This window comes from Solanum dulcamara, chromosome 4, assembly GCF_947179165.1.
Source record: "Solanum dulcamara chromosome 4, daSolDulc1.2, whole genome shotgun sequence".
NCBI lineage: Eukaryota > Viridiplantae > Streptophyta > Magnoliopsida > Solanales > Solanaceae > Solanum > Solanum dulcamara.
In genome coordinates this window covers 4,672,411-4,695,000 of record NC_077240.1, presented here as the reverse complement: position 1 = coordinate 4,695,000, position 22,590 = coordinate 4,672,411, and the positions used below count along the sequence as shown (strand labels likewise).

At 31.6% G+C, this 22,590-nt stretch overlaps 3 protein-coding genes, 1 long non-coding RNA gene and 2 other non-coding genes across 6 annotated transcripts in view; 1 reads left to right on the top strand and 5 right to left on the bottom strand.

Annotated features, from left to right (window-relative positions):
• Positions 1-6,493, bottom strand: part of LOC129885645 (uncharacterized) — a 13,683-nt gene extending 7,190 nt beyond the window's left edge. Inside the window, exon 1 of the long non-coding RNA XR_008766098.1 lies at positions 6,397-6,493. This is a non-coding gene — a long non-coding RNA (uncharacterized LOC129885645). The remainder of the gene's footprint in view (positions 1-6,396) is intronic.
• Positions 234-305, top strand: TRNAP-UGG (transfer RNA proline (anticodon UGG)). The gene has a single exon. It is a non-coding gene; the product is annotated as a tRNA-Pro (tRNA).
• Positions 6,494-10,991: 4,498 nt separating the features above from the next.
• On the bottom strand, positions 10,992-11,063 carry TRNAG-UCC (transfer RNA glycine (anticodon UCC)). The gene has a single exon. It is a non-coding gene; the product is annotated as a tRNA-Gly (tRNA).
• A 2,748-nt stretch (positions 11,064-13,811) lies between these two features.
• LOC129887989 (endo-1,4-beta-xylanase 5-like) lies at positions 13,812-16,362 on the bottom strand. Its single transcript, XM_055963252.1, has 7 exons — positions 16,308-16,362; positions 16,082-16,128; positions 15,731-15,953; positions 15,414-15,577; positions 15,165-15,263; positions 14,269-15,048; positions 13,812-14,177 (listed from the first exon to the last, which is right to left on the bottom strand). Exons 1-7 carry the CDS (start codon positions 16,360-16,362, stop codon positions 13,812-13,814), a joined length of 1,734 nt encoding a protein of 577 aa, XP_055819227.1.
• Positions 16,363-19,528: 3,166 nt separating this feature from the next.
• LOC129887374 (endo-1,4-beta-xylanase 5-like) lies at positions 19,529-20,679 on the bottom strand. Its single transcript, XM_055962447.1, has 2 exons — positions 20,092-20,679; positions 19,529-19,888 (listed from the first exon to the last, which is right to left on the bottom strand). Exons 1-2 carry the CDS (start codon positions 20,677-20,679, stop codon positions 19,529-19,531), a joined length of 948 nt encoding a protein of 315 aa, XP_055818422.1.
• Positions 20,680-20,952: 273 nt separating this feature from the next.
• Positions 20,953-21,695, bottom strand: LOC129887988 (endo-1,4-beta-xylanase 5-like). The gene is made up of 3 exons (XM_055963251.1): positions 21,515-21,695; positions 21,281-21,444; positions 20,953-21,156 (listed from the first exon to the last, which is right to left on the bottom strand). Exons 1-3 carry the CDS (start codon positions 21,693-21,695, stop codon positions 20,953-20,955), a joined length of 549 nt encoding a protein of 182 aa, XP_055819226.1.
• Between the last annotated feature and the right edge of the window lie 895 nt (positions 21,696-22,590).

The following is a 22,590-nucleotide window of genomic DNA, read 5'->3' as shown; positions in this document are numbered from 1 at the left end:
GTATCTCCCATATCCAAATGGGAGCCAGCAAAAGTACCAAATGATATTGTTATCTAAAACAAAGGGGAAAAACTACTAAAGAATATTAAAGCAAGCAAATGAAGATCAACTGGTATGAAATGTGGAGCATCTGAAGTCTAAATTGAAGATAAGCAATAACATCTATAATCAAATAACTCACAAGGGGAGAACAAATTTGACTAAAACTCAGAGGTGGGAAATTGTCAACAAATGGGCATTTGGTCTAGTGGTATGATTCTCGCTTTGGGTGCGAGAGGTCCCGAGTTCGATTCTCGGAATGCCCCTTGATTTTGATAACAAATTTATTTACTCTAAGTTATAAATCTTCACCACTCCTTCATCTATAACAGACTCTATTTAAGTAAAACACCTTTAACAGCATAGTTATGTCTTTCCGAATCAATTATTTTAACAAAGTACGATCCCTGAGACAGTGAAATGTTCATCACTCCTAGAAAATCATTTTATAAAAACGGTACAAGCTCCAGACAGCTGAGCAGAAACTTCCAACTATCATTTAGACTATGGGACCAACAAAAGGGGGGCGTTTGGTCTAGTGGTATGATTCTCGTTTTGGGTGCGAGAGGTCCCGAGCTCGATTCTCGGAATGCCCCCCGATTTTTTGACTACCTTTTTCCAAGTCTGTACTCCTGCGAGTTACAAGAGATAAGAAAGCAACTGTTGGATTGTCATTTTACACTTTGCTGAACAATCAACAGTGAGATTTCTGTTCTGAAAACTCAGTATGATCATAAATTATTAACGAAGTTGGGATTCCAATGATCAATGGAATTCACCTTAGCATTATGCACAGACAATAAAATTTTATTAATTGTATTAAATACTAACAAAAGGAAACTGTTACAAGAAAGCACGGACTATATATTGCTGGACCAAACAATCAGACAGAATTCGAGATCTGATTCTCCTTTCTAGTGTATTAGTAAACTATAATTAGTGTTTGACTTTCAGCACTCTTTTTGTTCTCCTGCTCAATACAATTCTGATGATAAGTCAACCAAGACAACTGATAAAAGGAAATCATATGTCAACCAAGACAATCAGCCAAAAGTTATGTTCTTTGATGTAACAACATTTAGGACAAGTTTCTTCACAAATAGAGAACACCAAATGGCAGGTAAAACTTGATTATCTGAAAGGTAAACTTTTCTGGATCCACTAGACATAAGTACTAAATCACACATGCCGGTAGTATGCTGATTTGTGCCAGGGAGATCGACTACTGAAGCAATCCATTTTGTGCGGAGACTGGCGGAGAAATATAGAGAAAGGACGAGGGACCTGCATATAGTATTCATTGATCTGGAGAAGGCTTATGACAAAGTTCCAAGGGAGGTCCTTTGGAGGCGAAAGGTGTCCCAATGGTGTATATTACGGCGATAAGGGACATGTATGATGGAGACAAGACCCGGGTTAGAACGGTGGGAGGGGAATCGGTGCTAAGCCCGTTCTTATTTGCCATGCTGATGGATGAGCTGAAGTGGCATATTCAGGATGAGGTTTCATGGTGTATGCTATTTGTGGACGACATAATACTGATTGATGAGACTCGGGACAGAGTTAATGATAGGTTGGAGATTTGGAGACAAACTTTGGAGTCTAAAGGGTTTAGATTGAGCGGGACCAAAACGGAGCATTTAGAGTGCAACTTCAATGTGGCGTTCGCTAAAGCGCCCATAGAAGTAAGGCTTGCCACACAGACTATTCCCAAGAGCAAAAATTTTAAATATCTCGAGTCTATCATCCAGAGCAGTGGGGACATCGACGATGATATCACATATTGCATTGGGGCTGCTTGGATGAAATGGAGGCTTGCCTCTGGAGTCTTGTGTGACAAGAAGGTACCACCTAAACTTAAAGGTATGTTCTACAAAATGGTGGTTAGACCGTCCTTGTTGTATGGGGTGGAGTGTTGGCCAGTCAAGAACTCTCATATTCAGAAAATGCATATCGCATAATTGAGGATGTTGAAATGGATGTGTGGGCATAATAAGAGTGATAAGATTAGGAATGAGGTTATTCGGGAGAAGGTGGGAGTGGCTTCGTTGGTGGACAAGATGAGGGAAGTGAGACTGAGATAGTTTGGGCATGTGCAGAGGAGGTGCGCCGATGCCCTAGTGAGGAGGTGTGCCGACGCCTTAGTGAGAAGGTGAGGTTGCATGTAGGGGGTACGCGGCGGAGTAGGGTAGGCCGAAAAAGTATTGGGGCGAAGTGATTCGTCATGACATGACGCAGCTTCATATTATCGAGGACATGACTCTAAATAGGAAGGAGTGGAGGTCGCTTATTAGGATAGAAGACTAGTAGGGGTTGAGTGTTGTCTTGCCATGTAGAGGTATAGTGCAGGTCATAGGACTAGTCGTGTCCTTATAGATCTTGCCATATGTTGTTTATTGCATTTCGTTTATCATATTATTTGTTGTTGTTGTTGTTGTTATTCTCTCTTATGCTTCCGTCATTGTTTTCTTCTTTTTCCTGGGTTTGATACACTTGAGCCGAGGGTCTTTCGGAAACAGAATCTCTACCTCTAAGAGATAGGGTAAGGTCTGAGTACACTCTACCCTCCCTAAACCCCACTTTATGGGATTTCACTTGGTATGTTGTTGTTGTTACTACTTTACAAGCAAGCAGATCTAGAACTCCAAAGTGAACATAGAACTCCTAAGAGATTCTTCCATATAAAAGAGTAAGTAGATTAGCACAAGAAGTACCACCAAAGAGTAAGTAAATTTTAGCACAATGTTCCCTGGTATGAACCATGTAGGTCAACAATCATAATATAAATATCAACATAGAAAGGTCAAATCAAAAAAAATTCTAGTAGTTTGATATTTTTTCAAGACAAAGCTCTCTTAATTTCCTACTCAAAACGGAGTTAAACTGGATTCCTCTAGTTGATGAGTCATTATATTTCAGTTTAGTTGGGCAAAGAGGCATGAACATGTGAGGTTCATGTTGTTCTTTTGCCCAATTTACATTCAATGAGCTTCATCATCTATGTTGCTCAGACTCTTCAAAAATGTTGATGGGTGGTGTCGGATCCCTCAAAAGCAGTGCATTTTTGAAGGATCCGACATGAGGGCGGCATCATTTTTGAAGAATCCGAGCAACATAGTTCATCATTATAAATAATTGAGAATACTGAACTATTATTCAAACAAACAAACAAAAAATTAGAAGGAACATAAACCTAACAACGAAAGCCAAGTTTCTTCAAAATATTATTCCTAAACTTCGTGCCTTGCTTATGCTTTGAATTCACTTCAAACACTGGCGCTAAAACATGAAGCAATGAACCAGATTATATCAGAGACCTAGAGGGCAGGGGCGAGTCTGTATGTTTCTTCTTCCAAGTTTCCCCGTTTATTCATACTTCTTTTTGTTTCACTTTTTTTCTTTTCAAATTCTTCACTTGCTTCTTTTCATTTTCAAGAACTATGCTTCATTTATCTATTTTTTCAATTCTCTTTCTTTCCCTCTTCTTTGCTTTCAATTGGTTCCCAATACACTTCCTCCAATCAACACTCCCCCAATTGAGACTTTTAGCTTATTTCTTACAATTCAAGCACTCAAAGAGATACGATGCTTCATAAGATAAAGCATTAAAAAGAACAAGGAAAAGCGTTGTAATGTGGTTGCCAAAGAAAGGGAAGATAAGCGGCGAGGGAAATTGCCTCAACAAAACAAGTTTTTGTTTCCAGAAAGATCCCTTAAGGCTCAAACGGGACAACTAGGGATATTTCATGCAAATGGTAGGCTTGAATGATTCAAACGGTCCAAGGAAAACCTATTATCCTATCCTAAATCAAGCATTTCTTTAAAACAAGTCCTAGACAAAGTATGCAAAGAAATTTCATAATAAGTCTCATCACACATGGCACGTGAATTAGTTTAGATGGATCCCTTCCAACTCACAATAAAAAACAAATGAAACAAAATCACATTAGTCAAAACAATACCAAGTAGTGAGCAAGGAGTAAACAAATGACCAAGTGTCACTAATAAGACCATTTCTCTCAATGCTATCCACATGTCCAGCAAAAATTCAAGAGGGGTAGTCCACAAATTTGACAAAGACTCCCATGAAAGAGTCTAAATATAGTGGTACCAGAAAAACAAGTTAGCCAAAGAGAGCAATCCAACAACACCACATTTTTATTCCCTATTAGCTACTAATACCCCTAAACACAGCCGGTTCAAAAGAAAATACTTTTTTGGAAATGAACTGTGGCTTAAAGAAAAACCCAAGGAGGTTATTGAAGTCAAATAACAAGTTAAACTTAGAAAAGTACAAAATAAATAACAGTAGATATTAATAAACACAACTAGTGATATTATACATGCAACAAGCACTCATATAAAGGAAAAAATGTCAAAGCCTTATAAACTAAAGAGAAAACACGCAGTATCCCAAAATATTATCTCATTAATCTTTGAGAACTAGTGATAATTTAACATGTCAGACTATGAATCAAAGGAAAAATAAGAGATGATCCATGCTAACGGGTGCAAGAGGTCCCAAGATCAATCCCAAAAATGCTTCATTTTAAAAGGCAACTTAGCCATGATATATTATATATTGCCTTCTGACCATGATTGAGCATAGTACAACCACCACCACTACCAACCGCCACCATCACAACTATCACCACCACCATTACTAGCCACTAGTACCAACCACCACCACCACTACAAACTATCTCCACCATCACTAGCAAACATAAATGTTTCATCTTTTTATCAAATAATGATTTAAATTTATCAAATTTATATTTTTTCGAATATTTCTATATCTTTATTAAAATTTTATTATAATTATACTTAAAAACAAATAAATTATGTACATTTAGATATTGAAAAACAAACAGTCGTAATTATTCATTTTTTAGATCTAGAAACAACATTTTAATCATACAGATTGAGATGTCTTAATCTTAATGCAACCTAATGAACACTCCTTGCACATAAGACACATTTAAAGAGTTCACGATTTAGCCATGGAATGAAGATCAGAGTTACAGTGAGGGAACAGGCTTCCATATGTAGATTCTGATACCACGTGAAAGAATCTAAAAATCCAATTGAAATAGTAAAACACGGGGAAAAAACAAGTACTATCAAATACATTAATTCTAGTAAGGTTGTATTTTTATTTCGTCAAAGTTGCACATATATGAGCGCTTACAGGCTAATTGTGACAGCCTAGTAAACCGTTGCCATGAGGCAGGTGTTAACTCGGCCCATTGGCCTCCTCACAAACAATTCTCCACCCTATCCACCACCAACCATGTTGCTTCCATTGGAAGATGAACATGTGATCTTGCTTTGAAGTTAATTGAAAGAATCTAAGCACACAATTCAAAATGCTAAAGGCAATACGTAAAGTAGCTTAAGACCTTATTAGCCATTTCGGATGCCCTTATGTCCCCGATGTGGAGTGTCATATGTCTCTGGCACAAACCATGCTTTCTTCTATCTAATTGGTTAGGAAAATAACAGATTTTTGTCTAATCAAAATTTAGAAGTCCCCATCAGTAAATGAATTCTACAGTAGCTAGTGGAACTCATAGTAATTGCAACACTACAAAACCCCTGACTAGGATATTCGATGTGTCTAGTAAATATGTAACGTAAGCAAGAGCAGATAGCTACTTTTTCAACTCAAGTTGACATAGAAAGTGAGATACCTTGAAGAACCCCAGCCTCTGATGGTGAAAAGACCATTTAATTTCAGAAATTTGCAAGGAGTATGACCACAAAGAAATGAACAGAAATATTTGGAAGCTAAATCTCAATAGATGCTACTCCGTCGAGGAATCTTAGTAGCTGGCTACCTGAACTTTCCTCTTGTTAGTGAGGATTCGATTCCCCACCTTGTAACCCCCTCTCCCATTTCCTCTTCCCCTACCCCCATTGAAAAATAAATAAACAAATAAAAAATTATGTGCTACTTCCTCCATTCCAATTTTACTCTTCATATTTCGGGAACATTTGACACAATTCCACCAAAAGTATCATTCTATACAACTTTCACAACTTTAAGAAGTTCAAATTCACTAATTTTCCATCAAATTGATTTTTCAACTAGTACTTGGATACAGATTTTTTCCACCAGCAGGCAAGTCATATTAACACCTCAAACTCCATATCCTACAAAATGGACCGGAGGGAGTACTAGAATACTACTTCTACCCAGAAGAAAAATAATTGTAGGCAAAATATAGATACAGCAAAGTAACACGAACAATTAGGTCCCATTTCGAACTTGTACAGACAAATTAACAAACAATTTGGCTGTACCAGAGTATGAATTCGACAAAAACTTGTCGATGAAATTAAGGAAGATGAACAAACCTGAAAAGTGAATAATCGCAGTGCATTGAACAGCCCTAGTTTAGTGGAACGTGGGAGTCGGAGAATGTTCTTGGCATAAGCAGAGAACTTTTTAGTATAAAATTAGAACTTTTTAAATTATTATTATTATTATTCTTAATTGTACCCAGCCTGCTGTTTTGCGCGCGTATTTCTGATTTTCTTCTTTCTTCTTTTTCATTTTCTTCTCCTTCACGTGCGTCTTTTTTTTAATTGTATTTCTTTCTTTTTTTCACCTCCACCAATTCAATAGAATCCACTATATTTTACTTTTATTTATCCATTATTTTAATATATATATTATTATTATTTTTATTTGTTACTTTTAGTATATCAAAAAAAATGCAAAAACAATCACTTAGTATTAATTATTTATTTTTAAATTATTTTTTAAAGATGTAATACTAAATATCAATTAATAGAGATAGTAGAATAAAATAGTCATTTCAATCATTATTTTCTTAATTGATATGTCGAGTTTAATTGTGACGGTAAAGTGTACGGAGTAAATAGTATGATTAGATTGTAATTGTATATGAATTTAGGATAAAAAGGAATACCATGTTATTAATTTTCCGTTACTCATTATATGTAAATTCAAAATATTTATATCGCAAAATAATTTTTTAGCGCTCCATGTGAGTTCACTCAGTTATTTGATGGTATCTATTAAAAATAGAATTGAGTTGCTTCGATATAAGATAGAGAATTATACGCAATCAACTAAAACATTCGACACGAATAAAACTAATTACATGAATGCAAATGTGTAGTAAAACATATATTCATGTCTTGACAAAATTTCATCATGAGATCTATTAAGTCAGATAATAGGAGAGGCAAAATCAAAATTTTTTATTTTTATGAGTTTTGAATTTTATAACGATTATTTCAAATATTAATAATTGAATTCTAAACTTAATATATGCACATAATTATTAAACTTCTTAATACGAATATATTATTAAAGCAAAAATTACTAAATCGCTAGAATCTGTATCCTAACTTTTAGCTATATCCTTGGATAATAGAACTCCTTTAAAAAAAAAGTATGTAATAGTTCAAACATATCTCTAATAATATTTTTCCTAATAGAAGAAGAAGATTTAATATTCCGTGGGTTAGCCCACTTGGAAGCATTTTAAGCAAGTATACAAATGTGTCATATGAAAAAATAGCAGACATTAAAATAGTCGTCGAAACAATATAGATTCTTTTAAAATTCTACACACTCACACAACATAAGAGAGGAGTCATGAATTGAGTCGCTCCAAATTTATGCTCTCTTTTAAAAAATTATCTAAAGTTTGCTTAACCTACAAAAATAATGTACTCCAAATTTTACCCCACTTGGTCGGGCGAAGGTAGGGGTGTGCATTTAGTTTTTCGGTTTATTTTTGTGTTATTCGGTTTTGAAAAAGTGTAATCCAATTTAAATAAAAAAAAATTGGTTTTTGGTTCGATTTTTCTCTTTTCGGTTTGATTTTTTTCTATTCGACTATTCGGTTATGTCAATAATTAATAGCATAATCAAAGTTATATTTGCATGCTTAAAAAATAAAAATTACATACAAGGAGTTGTAATAATATTAAATCTTTTAAATATATTTTCTAATATAAGTCACGAATAAAACTTTAAAACATAATAACTTAAATTATACCAATAGATGTCCAAACATAAATTCTAAACTAAATCATAATGAAACTTTCAATGAAACTAACTCTAGTTTAAAAATATTATAACCTAATACCTATAATTTAGAAAAATAAGAATGGCCAGTGGATTGAGCTTAGTCCTAGTACGGTAAATTACTAACACTAATAAAAATAGTCTAACTAAAAAAATGGGGATGAAAATAATTAATTATAATTTTAATTCTTAACCTAAGTGTGTGTATATATATATATATATAATTTGATTTTTTCAATTTTTTGATTTTCTAAATCTGAAACCAAATCAAAAAAGTAAACTTTTAATTCAAAACCAAACCAAAAAATTCAATCCAAATTAAAATTCAATTTAATTTAATTTGATTTTTTGGTTTAATCCAAACAACACACACCCTACGCGAAGGAAGCATCCTTGAAGCAAGTATACTTATGTGTGAAAAAACAGTACACATTAAAATAGACGTCGAAACAATACAAATTATTTTAAAATTTTACACATTCACGTAACACAAAAGAGAAGTCATGAATTGAGTCGATCCAATTTTATACCCTCTTTTAAAATTTAGTTAAAGTTTGCGTACCCAATAAAAACAATGTACTCTAAATAAAGAACACATGCTCTTACATGGAAATTAAAATCACCTTAAATGTGTAAAAAAAAAAAGGCACGAGTCGTACCTAGGGGTGTTCACGGTTTGGGTAAAAATCAATCCAAATCGAAAAATCAAACCAAATCGATTAAATAACTGATTTTTTATTTGGTTTGGTTTTACATTTTTAAAAATCGATAATATTTGGTTTGATTTTGTTCAAAAAAATCGAAGAAATAGCCTAACCGAACCAACAAATTATATACATATTATTTTATAATTATATATAAATAATATATTATTTTTATGAACACTTTTTTATGCAAAAAATACAATACACTAATTTAAAATAGTATGATATGATACGTCTTTTATTTGTGCAAACATATCATTAGCTTATGCATTATTCGATAAGTTTATGTTGTTTAGTACATTGAATTAGCTAACAATATAACAAGAAGTTAAAAATAGTTATAGTTTTGGTATAAGAATTATAAGATCCAAAATTAAACGAAGATAATCTATTTTTTTGAATGGATTATTGTCTTTTCTTCTCTTTTGAATGAATAGTTTCTTTTATTTTTGTGTATGGTTAATAACCAAATAACCGAACCAAACCAAACTAAAACGGATAACAACCAAACCGCTGAATGTATATTTTAATTGATTTGGTTTGGTTTTAATAATTTTAAAATCGATTAAATTGATTTGGTTTTGATTTTCACCAATAATCGATCACCCCTAGTTGTAACCATGTAGGAATTTATCTATCTCTTCACTAAAATAATAAACCGATATATTACAAATTTACAATAGCTTATCTCTAAGCCCTTTACCCCAACAATCACTCGATTAATTATCACTAATCTTGTCAAGTTAATTAACTCTAGATTGAACCAATGTTTTTATCCAGCAGATTATAAATTTAGAATACTTTTATAATAAACTGATAAGATTACAACTCGATATCCTAATTAATACACAAAATTCTTGTTGCTTGGTCCACAAATAAGAATATTTAACCATGAATTTAGTAACTAACGAAGTTGCTTTTACACACCAATACATTTTATTTATTAATAATCATCAAAACATCACGTAGGGGAGGAACCAATATATCGATAAAATTTAATAATTTTAGCTTAAACTCTATATTTATTTTCGAAAATAATTTAATATATGCCAACAATCTTATTCAGAATACAGTAAAAAAATTATAGCGAGAATCCAATAATACAGATTCACTAGCTATATAACGAAGTGACAAATCCAGAGTTTTGCTTACGGATACAAGAGAACCTAGCAACTTATATATATATATATATATATATATTATTTTAAAAAATGGAATAGGGGAAGGAGAAATGGAAGGGGAGATTACAAAATGGGAAATCAAACTCTCATCAACAAAGAAAAAATTCATATAGTTAAGCAACTGAGTTACTTATTAAATTTCTAGTAAATATTTAATTATGAACTCAATTATTATTGTCTACAGAGTAATTATCATCCGCCTCTAGCATACCCACGGCCTTAATTTTGACGTAGAATAGGAAGCATCCCGGAAACAACACATATTTGTTGTACGTACCATGCAATATCATCCTCAGCCTACGTAAGCATATAAGGACAACAACCTAACTAGCTTATCCGATCCTTCTTTTTCTTTCAACTCTATAAAGAAGCCTAATTAAGCCTGTGTTTTCTAGCTAGTACTAGTAGTAAGTTAAATTATTATTAGTTTCTTCTCCATCTATCTTTTGACAAGTTGAGATTAATTAATCGAAGAAGATCATTCACAAGTATATACTGCTAGTATATATACTAGTAAAAAATTAAGATCGATGATGTTGTGGTACTATTTGATGGTGGTTATTGATGGAGTGAAGCAATTTACAACGACGCTATGGGAATTGCAAGAGATGAGATTCTCCGCCATATTTGATGACTTGAGCTACATTGCTATGATCATCATCAACGCTGTTGTTTCTTATTTTATTGCCATAAGAGAACCAACATGATCGATCAACATCTCTCTAGCTAGAAGCTAATTATTTTTTCTCTAGCTATTTTTACTTGATTAATTAGTTTTCTTAGATGTTCTTGTTTGCAACAAATTTTCTAAGTATTGAAAATAATTAAATTTTAGTTACAAAGAAAATATGAAGAAAAAAGAGATTTTATTGATGAATATTTGTGAAAGTTGTTAGTAGCATATTTTTCGCGAATGCAAAATGATTTAAACCTTGTTGCATTGTATTTGATTAGTAAGGAACATCCAAAGAAAATTATACTAAAAAAATGATACAAATTGATTGCGTCTGCCGGGAGTCGAACCCGGGTCTATTGCTTGGAAGGCAATTATCCTAACCGTTGGACTACAAACGCAAGTGTTGACTCACATCTCTCTTTTAAAAATCTAGATGGTTCAATTAAAAGACCAACTGAATCATCTCTTTTACATGCAACGAGTCAATAAATCACAGCATAACTAATTTTAATATAATCTATTCCAACATAACTTATCACAGTATAAGTTGTATTCAAACCAAACGACCCCTAAGGGTGCAATGAGCACTTAATTTATGATTACTCAAACCGAACATCGTTTAAAGTACTTGTAGTCTAATATTTCAAGAAATTCATATTCTCCATTTTATCTAGTTAGCATGCAACACACTCTTTATAACTTTGCATTAACACGTTAAAAGTAATAGAAAATGAAATATTCTAACTATAGGTAACAAGTTCGCAAGCAATTCAAGTTTGGGCGGGTTGGGTAGGACAAATTATACTTAAGAGAAAGGTAATTAGGAAGTTTTTCTTGAGTTATGTAAGAGGAGGAATACAAAAAGAAATTTCTGATTTTATTTGCTATGTGAAGCCTGTAAACCTTAATTACTTAATCCTAATTCGTTGGATAAGCCTACTAAGAGCTCAAATATTTTATATGAAAAGATTTTTCACTTCAAAACTATGTTTGTGTTCTAATCCTAGTCTATCACACAACTGTGCTATAAAGTCAGAAAAAACAAAAAGGATGAAGGTAAAATTACAAATAACAATAAGATAAGAATTTAAACATAACAGCAAAAAAATATCCTGGGTCTATTGTTTGGAAGGCAATTATCCTAACCGTTAGACTACAAATGCTTACCAATATCCTTGGCAAATAACCATTTTATATAATTATTAAGACTAGTTTTTCAATTTATGTGGACGTTTGATTAGGCAGTACGTTTAAAAAGTATTTTAAAAATAATAATAAAATTATAATCTAAAAGAAATTATAGATATGTAAGACTATTAAATCATCTCATTATTAAGGGTATAATGAAAATTTTAAAACTAAATTATTTCTAACTATAAATATAAAAATAAATCATAATTTTCTAAACAAACCAAAACGAAAAAAAATGTCTCACATTAAATAGAACAGATTGAGCAGTTGATATGAACGGATTCATGCCTCCATTCAACAAGTCAATAAAAGGGTGCATTTGATACTTCTTCAGCGTGGCAAGCTTTGATGATCTTATTTTAAAGGCTATTAGCATTTTTAGTCCATCAAAATTTGATAAATTAAATTTTAATTTTTGATCATCGTGATTTTTGATTGTCCATATTTAACTTCCAATTAATTTGTAAGTTCACTTTTGATTCCTTATACTATAAATCTTCAAAAATTTAACGAATATTAAATACTAAATTATTTACTAGTGTATGTTAAATTAATTGTTACTCTATATTTGATATAATTCTAAAATATACTAAATTTCACATATTCTTATACAAGAGGATAACACATACTTTAGTTATTAAAGATTAAATGTACGTACTAAGTTAAATATTACAAGGATCTTACTAAAACTTTCATCAATAATTTAGGAATATAGCAATAGTGCATTTCTTCCTAGTTGTAAATGGGAATCTACTTATAAATCACTACTTAAACAATTAAAACTAACATTCTTTTAAGCACCCGGTAAACTAACACTTCAAGAAAATCGTGTTTTTGCAATTCAAAGTTTAAGAAGTTTAATTACCAACTTTTCGTTAGTTAATACTCTATATATTGATAGTACTAATAGAATTTTTTCGTCCAAGGTGACTTTCATTTATATATAAATCATTTATGACAAACATTTGGTCTAGTGGTATGATTCTCGCTTTAAGATGTTGTGGAACTCCAAAGTGAACAATTGAACATAGAACTCCTAATAGATTCTTCGATACAAAAGAGTAAAGATTAGCACAAGAAGTACCACCAAAGAGTAAGTAGATTTTAGCACAATGTTCACTGGTATGGACCATGCAGGTCAACAATCACAATATAAATATCAATATAGAAAGGTCTATAAGAAATCAAAAAAAATTCTAGTGGTCTGATATTTTTTAAGGACAAAGCTCTCTTAAATTTCCTACTCAAAATATGAGTTAAACTGGATTCCTCTAGTTGATGAGTCATTATATTTCAGTTTTAGTTGGGCAAAGAGGCATGAACATTTGAGGTTCCTGTTGTTCTTTGACCTAATTTACATACCATGAGCTTCATAGATTTGTTCAGACTCTTTAAAAATGTTGATGGTATTGGATTCTTTAAAAATAGTGCATTTTTGAAGGATTCGACACGAGTGCGACATCATTTTTGAAAAGTCTCGGCCAACATAGTTTATCATTATAAATAAATGAAAATACTGAACTATTATTCAAGCAAACAAAAAACAATCGGAATGAACTATTATAACACTTTTCGTATTGTTTTTGAATATCTAATTTTTTACTTTATAATATTGAGTTAAAGTAATATAATTTAACTTTGAAAATTACTCAAGTTGACGTTCGAACAGACATGACAACTAAAATGGACGGAGGGAGTATATCAAGTTGACTTTTCAAATTCTTCACTTGCTTCTTTTCACCAACATTCAAGAAATTCGTGTTTTAGCCATTCAAGTTTAAGGAGTTTAGTAACTTTCCGGTAATTAATACGTTGATAGTATACTACTAATGGTAAACGGAGATTCTTTTGTCCAAGCTGACTTTCATTTATAAATCATTTATGACAAACATTGAAATGCAAGACACAAAAAGAGAAAATAGGTTACTACACATAATCCCTATGGCATGTTTGGCTCATGCAGCAATGAATTTGTAACTTAATAATCTTTCACTGGTACTTTCAGATGTAGTAGGTATCACTGTCAAATTGTGGTGAAAGGACGAAATGATCATTGAAGGATGAGTGACAATGGCTTTGTAATCTCCATGGAAAAGTGAAGTCTCGAAGTAACCCTCCGCATTTGTAGTCCCAATCAAATCCTCGTGTGATAAGGTCGCTCGAGCTTTGTCCACAACATCTCCAGTTGGTAGATTTTTGAAATTGTTATCAGTCAAACACATTCTGTAACATCCATTTGGTGACCATGCAGACCAAATTAGTAACCCTTGAACACCTGGGTGTCCAACTACCTCCTTTATAATTTGGTCCAAGAATTGTGCCTTTGATGTTAAAAAAAATGTTAGAATAATTATGAAAAATATATTGTATTCATCGACTTAAAAGCTTTAAATAAGAGAATATAATGAGTACCTGATTTGGGTTGCTTTGGACATCCAATTCAGTGATCCATATGGGCAATTTTGCAGAAGCAAGTGTATCAAGTGCGGACCTAATATAAGGCTGGCTAGGAGTAACAAAATGTCCTTCCAATCCAATTCCAAGAGGACCCCTATACCCTCCTGTTCTTATTTGTTTAATCTTATTAAGATAATTGGCTGGTGATGAGGCACCGTCGCGTTGATCTTCTATCGTATTATAATCATTCAAGAACAGAGGTGTATTATTATCAAATTGTGCAGCCAAACGATAAAAGGTAGCAGATGCACTTGCACCAAGCTTACTCTCAAAGAAATTGAAGTGAAGGTTTTCATTCACAACATCCCAATGAATAACTTGACCTCTATATTTCGCGACGATTGAACCAACTCTTTTTCCAGCAGCAACAGAGAGTTGTTGTGGAGATAGTGAAGGGACCCAATTTGGCTGAAATTTTGGGTCATCCCAAAGTATATTATGGCCTCGAATACTGACACCTTTACTCTTGCATAAATTGACCATTGCATCAGAAGTTGAGTAGTCTACTTTGCCTTGAGATTTTTCAGTACTGTACCATTTCATTTCATCTTCAAATACAGTGAATTTGAATCTTGAGAAGAACCAATTTTGATAAGCATTGTTATTAAGGATGTTTTTGTTGATTGCAACACCAAATGGAAAGTTGGCTCTTCCTTGAAACAAAGAGATTGTCGCATTAGGTAAAGGCTTGCCTTGCGAGTCAACCACTTGGATTGCCACTTTGCTTTTGCGTACCTACATAATAGTATTAGACTAAAATTACACTAGATTTTTCTGACTTATTAAGGTAATAAATAAGGAGTATTATTTTAAGGCAAAAGAGTAACAATTTTTTAGGTTTTATTTCATACCTTCTCAATGGTTTGATTTTGATGGGACGTCCACTCTTCTTGGCTAAATGGTTGTACCGAAATATTGTCTATCCATATGTCAACTTCTGTATTATTGGTCTGATAAAAGGAATAAGATTGAAAAGATTATAAATAAGTAAAGATATTTTTATAATCAAGTTATTTATATGATATTATAAACACTAAGCAATAGCAAAAATGATAACTAGCTAAATAGATTTGGACTAATGAAGGAGAAAATTTCATCACCTCAAAATAGAGTTGGGCAGGACCAGAAGTATTGACAACTAAACCACCCTTAAACATGGACCAACAACCAGATTTAGCAATCGCCCAGGCACTATGTTGAAAACCACTTTGTGTCTTGAATATGACTGCTACATTGGCATCACCATGGCTCACTTGTATCCAACCTTAAAATCAAATAATAAATATATATAAAAAATAATCTAAATCATCATTCACTCATGCTTAAATTAATAATAGCTAGCGGATATTTACTATAATAAATTGAAAGTTGATACATAATCACGTATAATCAAGTATATATACGTGGAGAGTTGTACCAGAAATTACGTAAAATTTATCTTTGTCCAATTGAAACTCTTGTGAAAGACCATGATATGGTCCTTTCCTTTCCGAGGCAACGATGAATTTATTTCCATCACTTGAGACATTGTTCTCAACTTTAGCAACTCCCAGAAGGCTCCATCCATTTAATCCATCATTAAATTCTGGATTTATCACTATCCCTCCATTATATTGAGGTTTAAGAGGATTTTTCAAACACTGAAACACAAATTACGAACCATGAAAAATGATTAGTAATTAATTATGTAATCAACAAGAGAAAAAAGTTAAGTTTCCTCTTCTTGTAAAAGAATAAGAGCAAAAAATAAAAGAATAAGAAATTATGCCTCAGCTGTAAAACTATAGTCATAATCTTGCGCATGGACTTCAAAACCTGTCAAATATACAACAATGAAGTCGTAAATTGATACAAACTTGTTTTTCTAGGGGGGAAAAATCAAAATATTTATCCAACCAAATATGAAAAAAAAATATTTTTTTTCTTTCTAAAAACTATTTTCCTTTGTACCAAAACACACTCTTAATTAATGGAAAAAAGAGATATATACAAACCTGTCGAGACTAGCAGTAAACAATATAACACAAGAACTACATTGTCTCTTTTCATGATGTCCATGGAAAATAATCTGCATTAACAAATATACAATTACTATATAATTCTGCAATATATATTATGAAAAAATTAAAAGAAAAATGCATGATGCAAGAAAATAAGAACAACTTTTCAAACTGAGATATATTGAAGTTACAAAGTAATATAACATTTCCTTTCATATTTGCACTAAATCTAACGATTTAGTCACATATTAAATTGACAAGTGATAAAAAAAAATATAAAGGAAAGTTTTGATGTAAACATCAGTTGAATAAAAAAAAATCCCTCTACCACTCCTCTTCAAACAAAGAAAATTATCTAGAGAACTAAGAATTGTTTATACTTACAGAGTAAAAAATGCAAGTAATGATATATATGAAATGTTCAACATGAATAGTATTTATAGTGTAATAGTTTACACTAGGCTTAAAATTGATTTGGAATGACAAAATCGGAATATATTTTAGGCAAATCAAATAAGGATTAGGGAATTGATTAGATTAGAGAATGAGGAATTAACTCGATACGAGGAAGAATAGGGATTTAATTAGATAAGAGATTGAGTTTGAATATTATGTTTAATTTTCTGGTAACTAAATTAAAAAAATAATTCAAGTGTTTGATATGATAAATTCAATTTCTTAGCAAATACGAAATATTTTATATTTGTTAAGAATGATTTTCTTCTTAATAAGGTGAGGTTATTTCTGAATTGAATATCATTGCAGAAACGTATATTTGCTACATAATAAATTATTCCAAATACCTTATTCTATAAAATATCTATACATATTTGCTACTTTAATTCATAAAATTTGTTATGAGCCGCATGAGTACTAGTACCAATTATATAAAAATATATTTTAAATTAGTTATTTGTATGGAAATCACTAAAGATTAGGAAATTGATTAGATAGGAGAATGAGGAATCAATTAGATATGAGGAAGATTAGGGAATTAATTGGATAAGATATAGTGTTTGAATATTTTATTTTCTGGTCTAACTCCTAAATATTTGGTAAATCAAAATCAATCCTATCTAATTTGTTATACGTACTCCTAATCATGTAAAAACTACTAAGAATCCTACTAAGATTGCCGAAGGTTTTTTATTAACCTTATTGGAGCTTTTCATCTTTCCCTTTTAAGTGAGACACATTGTGCAATACTTATTAAAAGCGGGAAAAATTAAAAAAATAATTGAACTTTTTGTTTTTTCTTAAAAAGACTTTGAGACAAAATTGTCATGTATTATTTTTTTTTTGAATTTATTATTTAATTTTAGACTTCTTTTTTATTAGAATTTTCTTATACCAATTAATATTACTAATGTTGTCTTTTTTTGTTTAGATTTAGAATTCATTTTAGGTTTAGGACACACGAAGGAATAAGATTATATTACTACCAATTGATTCATACAATTCTTTTTCTTACAGTGTAAGAGTTTATAAGGCTTGAATTGATTAAGAATGTGAATCAATTATATTTCTTTCTTTTTTTTTTTGGAAATTCAAAGTCAAAGATTTTCAATTCTTATTGAGTTATATTTTTAAATTAGTTCATAAGGCTTAAATTGATTGGGGATGATTTTCATTTATGTTTCTTTTTTTGGAGATTCGAAGTCAAAGATTTTCAATTCTTATTAAGGTGTATTTTAAAAATAGTTTTGGTATGACAATTATGTTTTGACTTTTGATCAATTACTAATTATTATTGTGACTCCAACGCTTGAGGAAATGGAAAAGTGAAAACCTCGAATATTTTTCTAAATCGAAACAATAAAAAATATGGATTGTTTAAGGCATAGATAGCTATATTTAGTTCATCAACCTTGATGATATTTAGCTTTTGTTTGACCATAAATTTTAAAAATTGAAAGTACTTTTTTTTTTCATTTTTTTAATTCAAATTCCAAATCAGACCTCTTTTTGGTTCAAAATATAACTGTCGGCTTATTTGAAAATTTGTCTCAATTTTTGAATTTTATCAAAAAGCCTCCTAACTTTTCTAGTTACTACCTTTGTTGTTATTATTATTATTATTATTATTTTTATTGATAGATATTTGTGACTTATTGTAATTTAACGAAATGCAATGACTAGTAATTGTGTTATTAGCAATTATAATTAAAATTATATTATGATTTTATAATAATATATTATCTAGTTCATTATAAACATAATAATTTTGTGTCAAACTTATTTGTATAGGATTATGATTTATGATAATGATATATGTGATCATCATCAATGAAGGTTCTATATAATCTGAGGTTAACAAGTATGTTTATTTGATGCGATTGGATATTTCTGATGGGTTTTAGAACATATGGGTATAAATCATGTATGTTTCATGTTTTATTTTTTAAGAAAAAAAGCAAAATATGTATAAAAAATTATAGCAAAAAAATATCTTAAACTTCAATCCAATCATGTTTTTTTAATAAAAATCTATAGTCAAACGCTAACTTTTTACTATTTTTTCCTAATTCATTCTTCTTTGCCTACTCGGTGTTTCTAGATTCCGATGTATGTAACTACTTTCCTAATCTAGAATAAAAGGTTGATAACTCAACACTTGGACTATGTGATTTGCTAGATACTATTAATTGGTAAATGAAAAATGGCCAAAATATTCTTAAAATATGTGAAATTCATAATATATATTTGTCCTTCGTTAATAATTTGGCTCAATTATGTCCTTGTTGTTACTTAATTAAGCCCTTATTTCAAACAAAACTAACAAAGCATAATTAGAAGACTAATAAAGACATATTTTGACCTCGACGTAAATACGAAGCACATATTTGATCCATTTAGTTTCTGATTATAATTATGCAACAAATTGTGAAGTTGGATTTATGAAGCAATTTGGCTAAATTATAGCGAATTTTCTCACGAATTTAAGGCTCACACAGGCATATTAATTAGGTGTCATTTTTAAGCAACTTAATCATTTTGTAAAATGAGAAGTTCAAGATAAAGACACAATAACCATAATAATATCATAAAAAATAATAATCAGTGTTTATCATATTTGAAAGACTTCCCTAAAACTAAAATCAGATAACTCCTTATTTTGATTTCAATGACAAACTTTTGTGACAAATTTATCTATTAGGACCAAAATCAACAAGCAATTAATTGACTTAATTAGGAGTAGGTAATCAGCAATAGTGTCAAACAAAAATTGTATAATGTGAAATTTCCTTTGTTCCATCCTTTTGTGCTGCCACGTTAACTTTCTGAGTCATGGAGGCATATGTTTGTTTTCCAGGATGATTGATTTCAACTTGATATTCTCCATGAAAAAGTGAAGTTTCAAAAATGCCATTTTCATTAGTAGTACCAGAAAAACCTTGATGACTCCATTCTTTAAGAATCTTGTCAACAACATCTCCAATAGGCAAATTCTTGAAATTGTTATCAGTCAAATACATTCTGTAACATCCTTTAGGACCCCATGGTGCCCACATCATTTTGCCTTTCACTCCTGGATGCGCATGAACCTCCCTTATAATCTCTTCCAAATATACTTCCTGTCCAATTTGAAAGACCATCAGGTTAGTTTCACCTACAGTTACTAAATTTTACTCACTATAACAATAAATTACAAATTATTATTATTATTCATATATTAAATAGCTTAAATGTATAACCATGTATAGTCAGTATATATAACGGCTAGAAAAAGTAAATATTAAATTTAACCGACTATTTGCGTAAAAGACTTGAAGATTGCCTGATTGGTGGTGTTTGCAACATCTAACTCAGTGATCCAAATTGGCAATCCAGCTGAAGCAAGCATATCAAGAGAAGATCTTATATAAGGTAAATTTGGTTTGACAAAATGCCCCTGCAAGCCAATTCCTAACGGTCCACTATAACCGTGGGATCGAAGGTCTCGAATTTTTTCCAAGTACTTTGCTGGATTTGAAGTTCCATCAAATCCATGTTCAATTGTATTGAAATCATTCAAGAATGGAATCGCCTTGCTATCAATTTCATTAGCCTTCTTGTAATAAACAGCAGACACATTTTCCCCGAGTATATTTTCTAAAAATGAAAAGTGGAGGTTTTCGTTCACAACATCCCAGTGAATAAGTTGACCTAAGTATTGATTCATCACCGAATTTATCCTTCTCGATGCAGCTAAAGCGAGCTGTGCTGGTGAAAGAGAATTCGCCCACGAGGGCATGTTCAGGGGGTTGTTCCAGAAAACGTTGTGGCCGCGTACTTGAATGTTATGTTTTTGGACAAGCCTAAGCATGGCATCCGCCACGTTGTAGTCCAGTTGGCCGGGGATTTTCTCGTTGGCATACCATTTCATTTCATTCTCGAAAACAGTGTACTTGAATCGCGATGTAAACCAATCTTGATAGGCTTTGTTGTTGAGGATATGTTGGCTTATCGCGTTGCCAAACGGGAAATTGTTCCTTTGTTGTGCCAGGGAGACTGTTGCATTTGGTAATAGCTGGCCTTGAGAATCAACTACTTGGATTTTTACTTTAGCTTTACGTACCTGCAACATATTGTTAGAGATTTTTAAAAATATATTTACACTCTTTGGATAAAAGTTATTGAGTTCACACGAATTCATAAGTCATAACTTCTTAGCTAGGTCCACTCCTGAGTATGTTGATAGAGCATTTAATTTCATTTCACTACGGCGGTCTCGTAACATGTAAAATTTTACTAAGACATTTACCTTCTCTGTGTTTTGATGTTGATGAAATTTCCACTCCTCTTGAGAAAATGATTTTATTGATATGCTATCTGCCCATAACTCAATGGCTGTATTGTTGGCCTAGAAATTGATACAAGTGAAAATAATTAAACAAAGTCGAATTAGGACAACTTGAATCATTTATAATTTGTGTTAATTTTTTTTATACTGTCAGTATATATATATATAAGGTAAAATAACTCACCTCAAGATATAGGTCCACACGAGCTGAAGCAGTTAGTATTAAGCCACCTTTTAGCATAGACCAGCAGCCAGAACGAGCAATAGCCCATCCAGTACGTTGAATTCCAAATGGTCCTCTAAATACTAAAGCCACATGAGCATCTCCATGGCTCACTTGCACCCAAGCTGCAAATAAGAGTGTCAAATGAGTGGGTCAAAATTAATTGAGTTAATTATAAAAAATTAAGTGAAGTACCTGAAGTGACGTAGTAAGTATCCTTTTTCAAGAAATATTTTTGGGTAAACCCATGAAAGGGTCCTTTTCTGTTACTAGCCACAATGAAAGTGTTATTTGCATTGTTGGACATCCTAGTGGCCATATTTGCAAATCCAGATTTTTTCCAGCCATTGAGTCCCTCATTGAAGTTTGGATTCATAACTATTCCTCCATTGTATTGAGCACTTAGGGGGTCTGCCAAACACTGGAAGCATATGCAATATGGTTTTGTATTAATATTTGTAAAAACATAATTGAGCGACTTAATTACCTATTACAGCAAGTTAAAATACAATAATATAGTATAAAATTATTTATACTATCGGTGTGCAAAATGTAATTTATAATCCTATATATAAATTCTGGAATTCAAATCCTCCATGTTCATAATTAAAACAGTAGTATAATAAGATATTGCATGTATATGGGGAAGCTTTTGCCTCAGATGTGAAACTATAATCGTAGTCTTCACCATAAACTTCAACCCCTACAAAAAAGAAAGGCACAAAAAAGAGAAGTTGATATTCATATCAATTGTTTTAAATAATGTTTAAATTATATAAAATAGGCTTGGCTTAATTACAGACCTGAATAATAAACAAGAAAATAAATCACCATCCAAGGTAGAAAAAATCCCATCTTCACGGTTTCCAAGGCGACGAATTCACTGTTTCGATCACAAAAATGCTAAAAATCAAGAGTGTACGGTGCGAAATAAAAATTAAAAAGTACTGAATATACAATGCTTATCTGAACTCTCACCTTATTGGTAAAGGCTCAACTCTCACAAATTAAACACTTTAAAAAGTATTTGTAGGGATGATATTGCGAATTGTTGGATTAAGCTATAAATGCATGCATATTTATAGGGAAAACATGTAAAGTTTAGTACGTACGTGTTAAATTAATAGGTAAATTATTTAGTACAACTACCTAATTGTATCAATTAGTACGTAAGACATTTCCTAGTCAATGTTACATTTGACACGAATCTCAAAGAATTTCCAGACGACGTTCGATTCTTTTGCTAACTTCAGATATTAGAGTAATTGACT

Bases quoted from the DNA above. Each gene is read 5' to 3' on its own strand.
- LOC129887989 (XM_055963252.1), bottom strand. From the start codon at position 16,362: ATGAAAAGAGACAATGTAGTTCTTGTGTTATATTGTTTACTGCTAGTC. The intron at 15,264-15,413 runs GTGATGAAATTT...TCCTTTTATCAG, and splicing joins CTGCCCAACTCTATTTTGAG to ACCAATAATACAGAAGTTGA. The intron at 14,178-14,268 runs GTACTCATTATA...TTAACATCAAAG, and splicing joins TCCAAAGCAACCCAAATCAG to GCACAATTCTTGGACCAAAT.
- LOC129887374 (XM_055962447.1), bottom strand. From the start codon at position 20,679: ATGAAATGGTATGCCAACGAGAAAATCCCCGGCCAACTGGACTACAAC. The intron at 19,889-20,091 runs GCAATCTTCAAG...CAAATTGGACAG, and splicing joins TTGCAAACACCACCAATCAG to GAAGTATATTTGGAAGAGAT.
- LOC129887988 (XM_055963251.1), bottom strand. From the start codon at position 21,695: ATGAATCCAAACTTCAATGAGGGACTCAATGGCTGGAAAAAATCTGGA. The intron at 21,445-21,514 runs GTACTTCACTTA...TCTTATTTGCAG, and splicing joins TACTTACTACGTCACTTCAG to CTTGGGTGCAAGTGAGCCAT. The intron at 21,157-21,280 runs GTGAGTTATTTT...ATCAATTTCTAG, and splicing joins GTGTGGACCTATATCTTGAG to GCCAACAATACAGCCATTGA.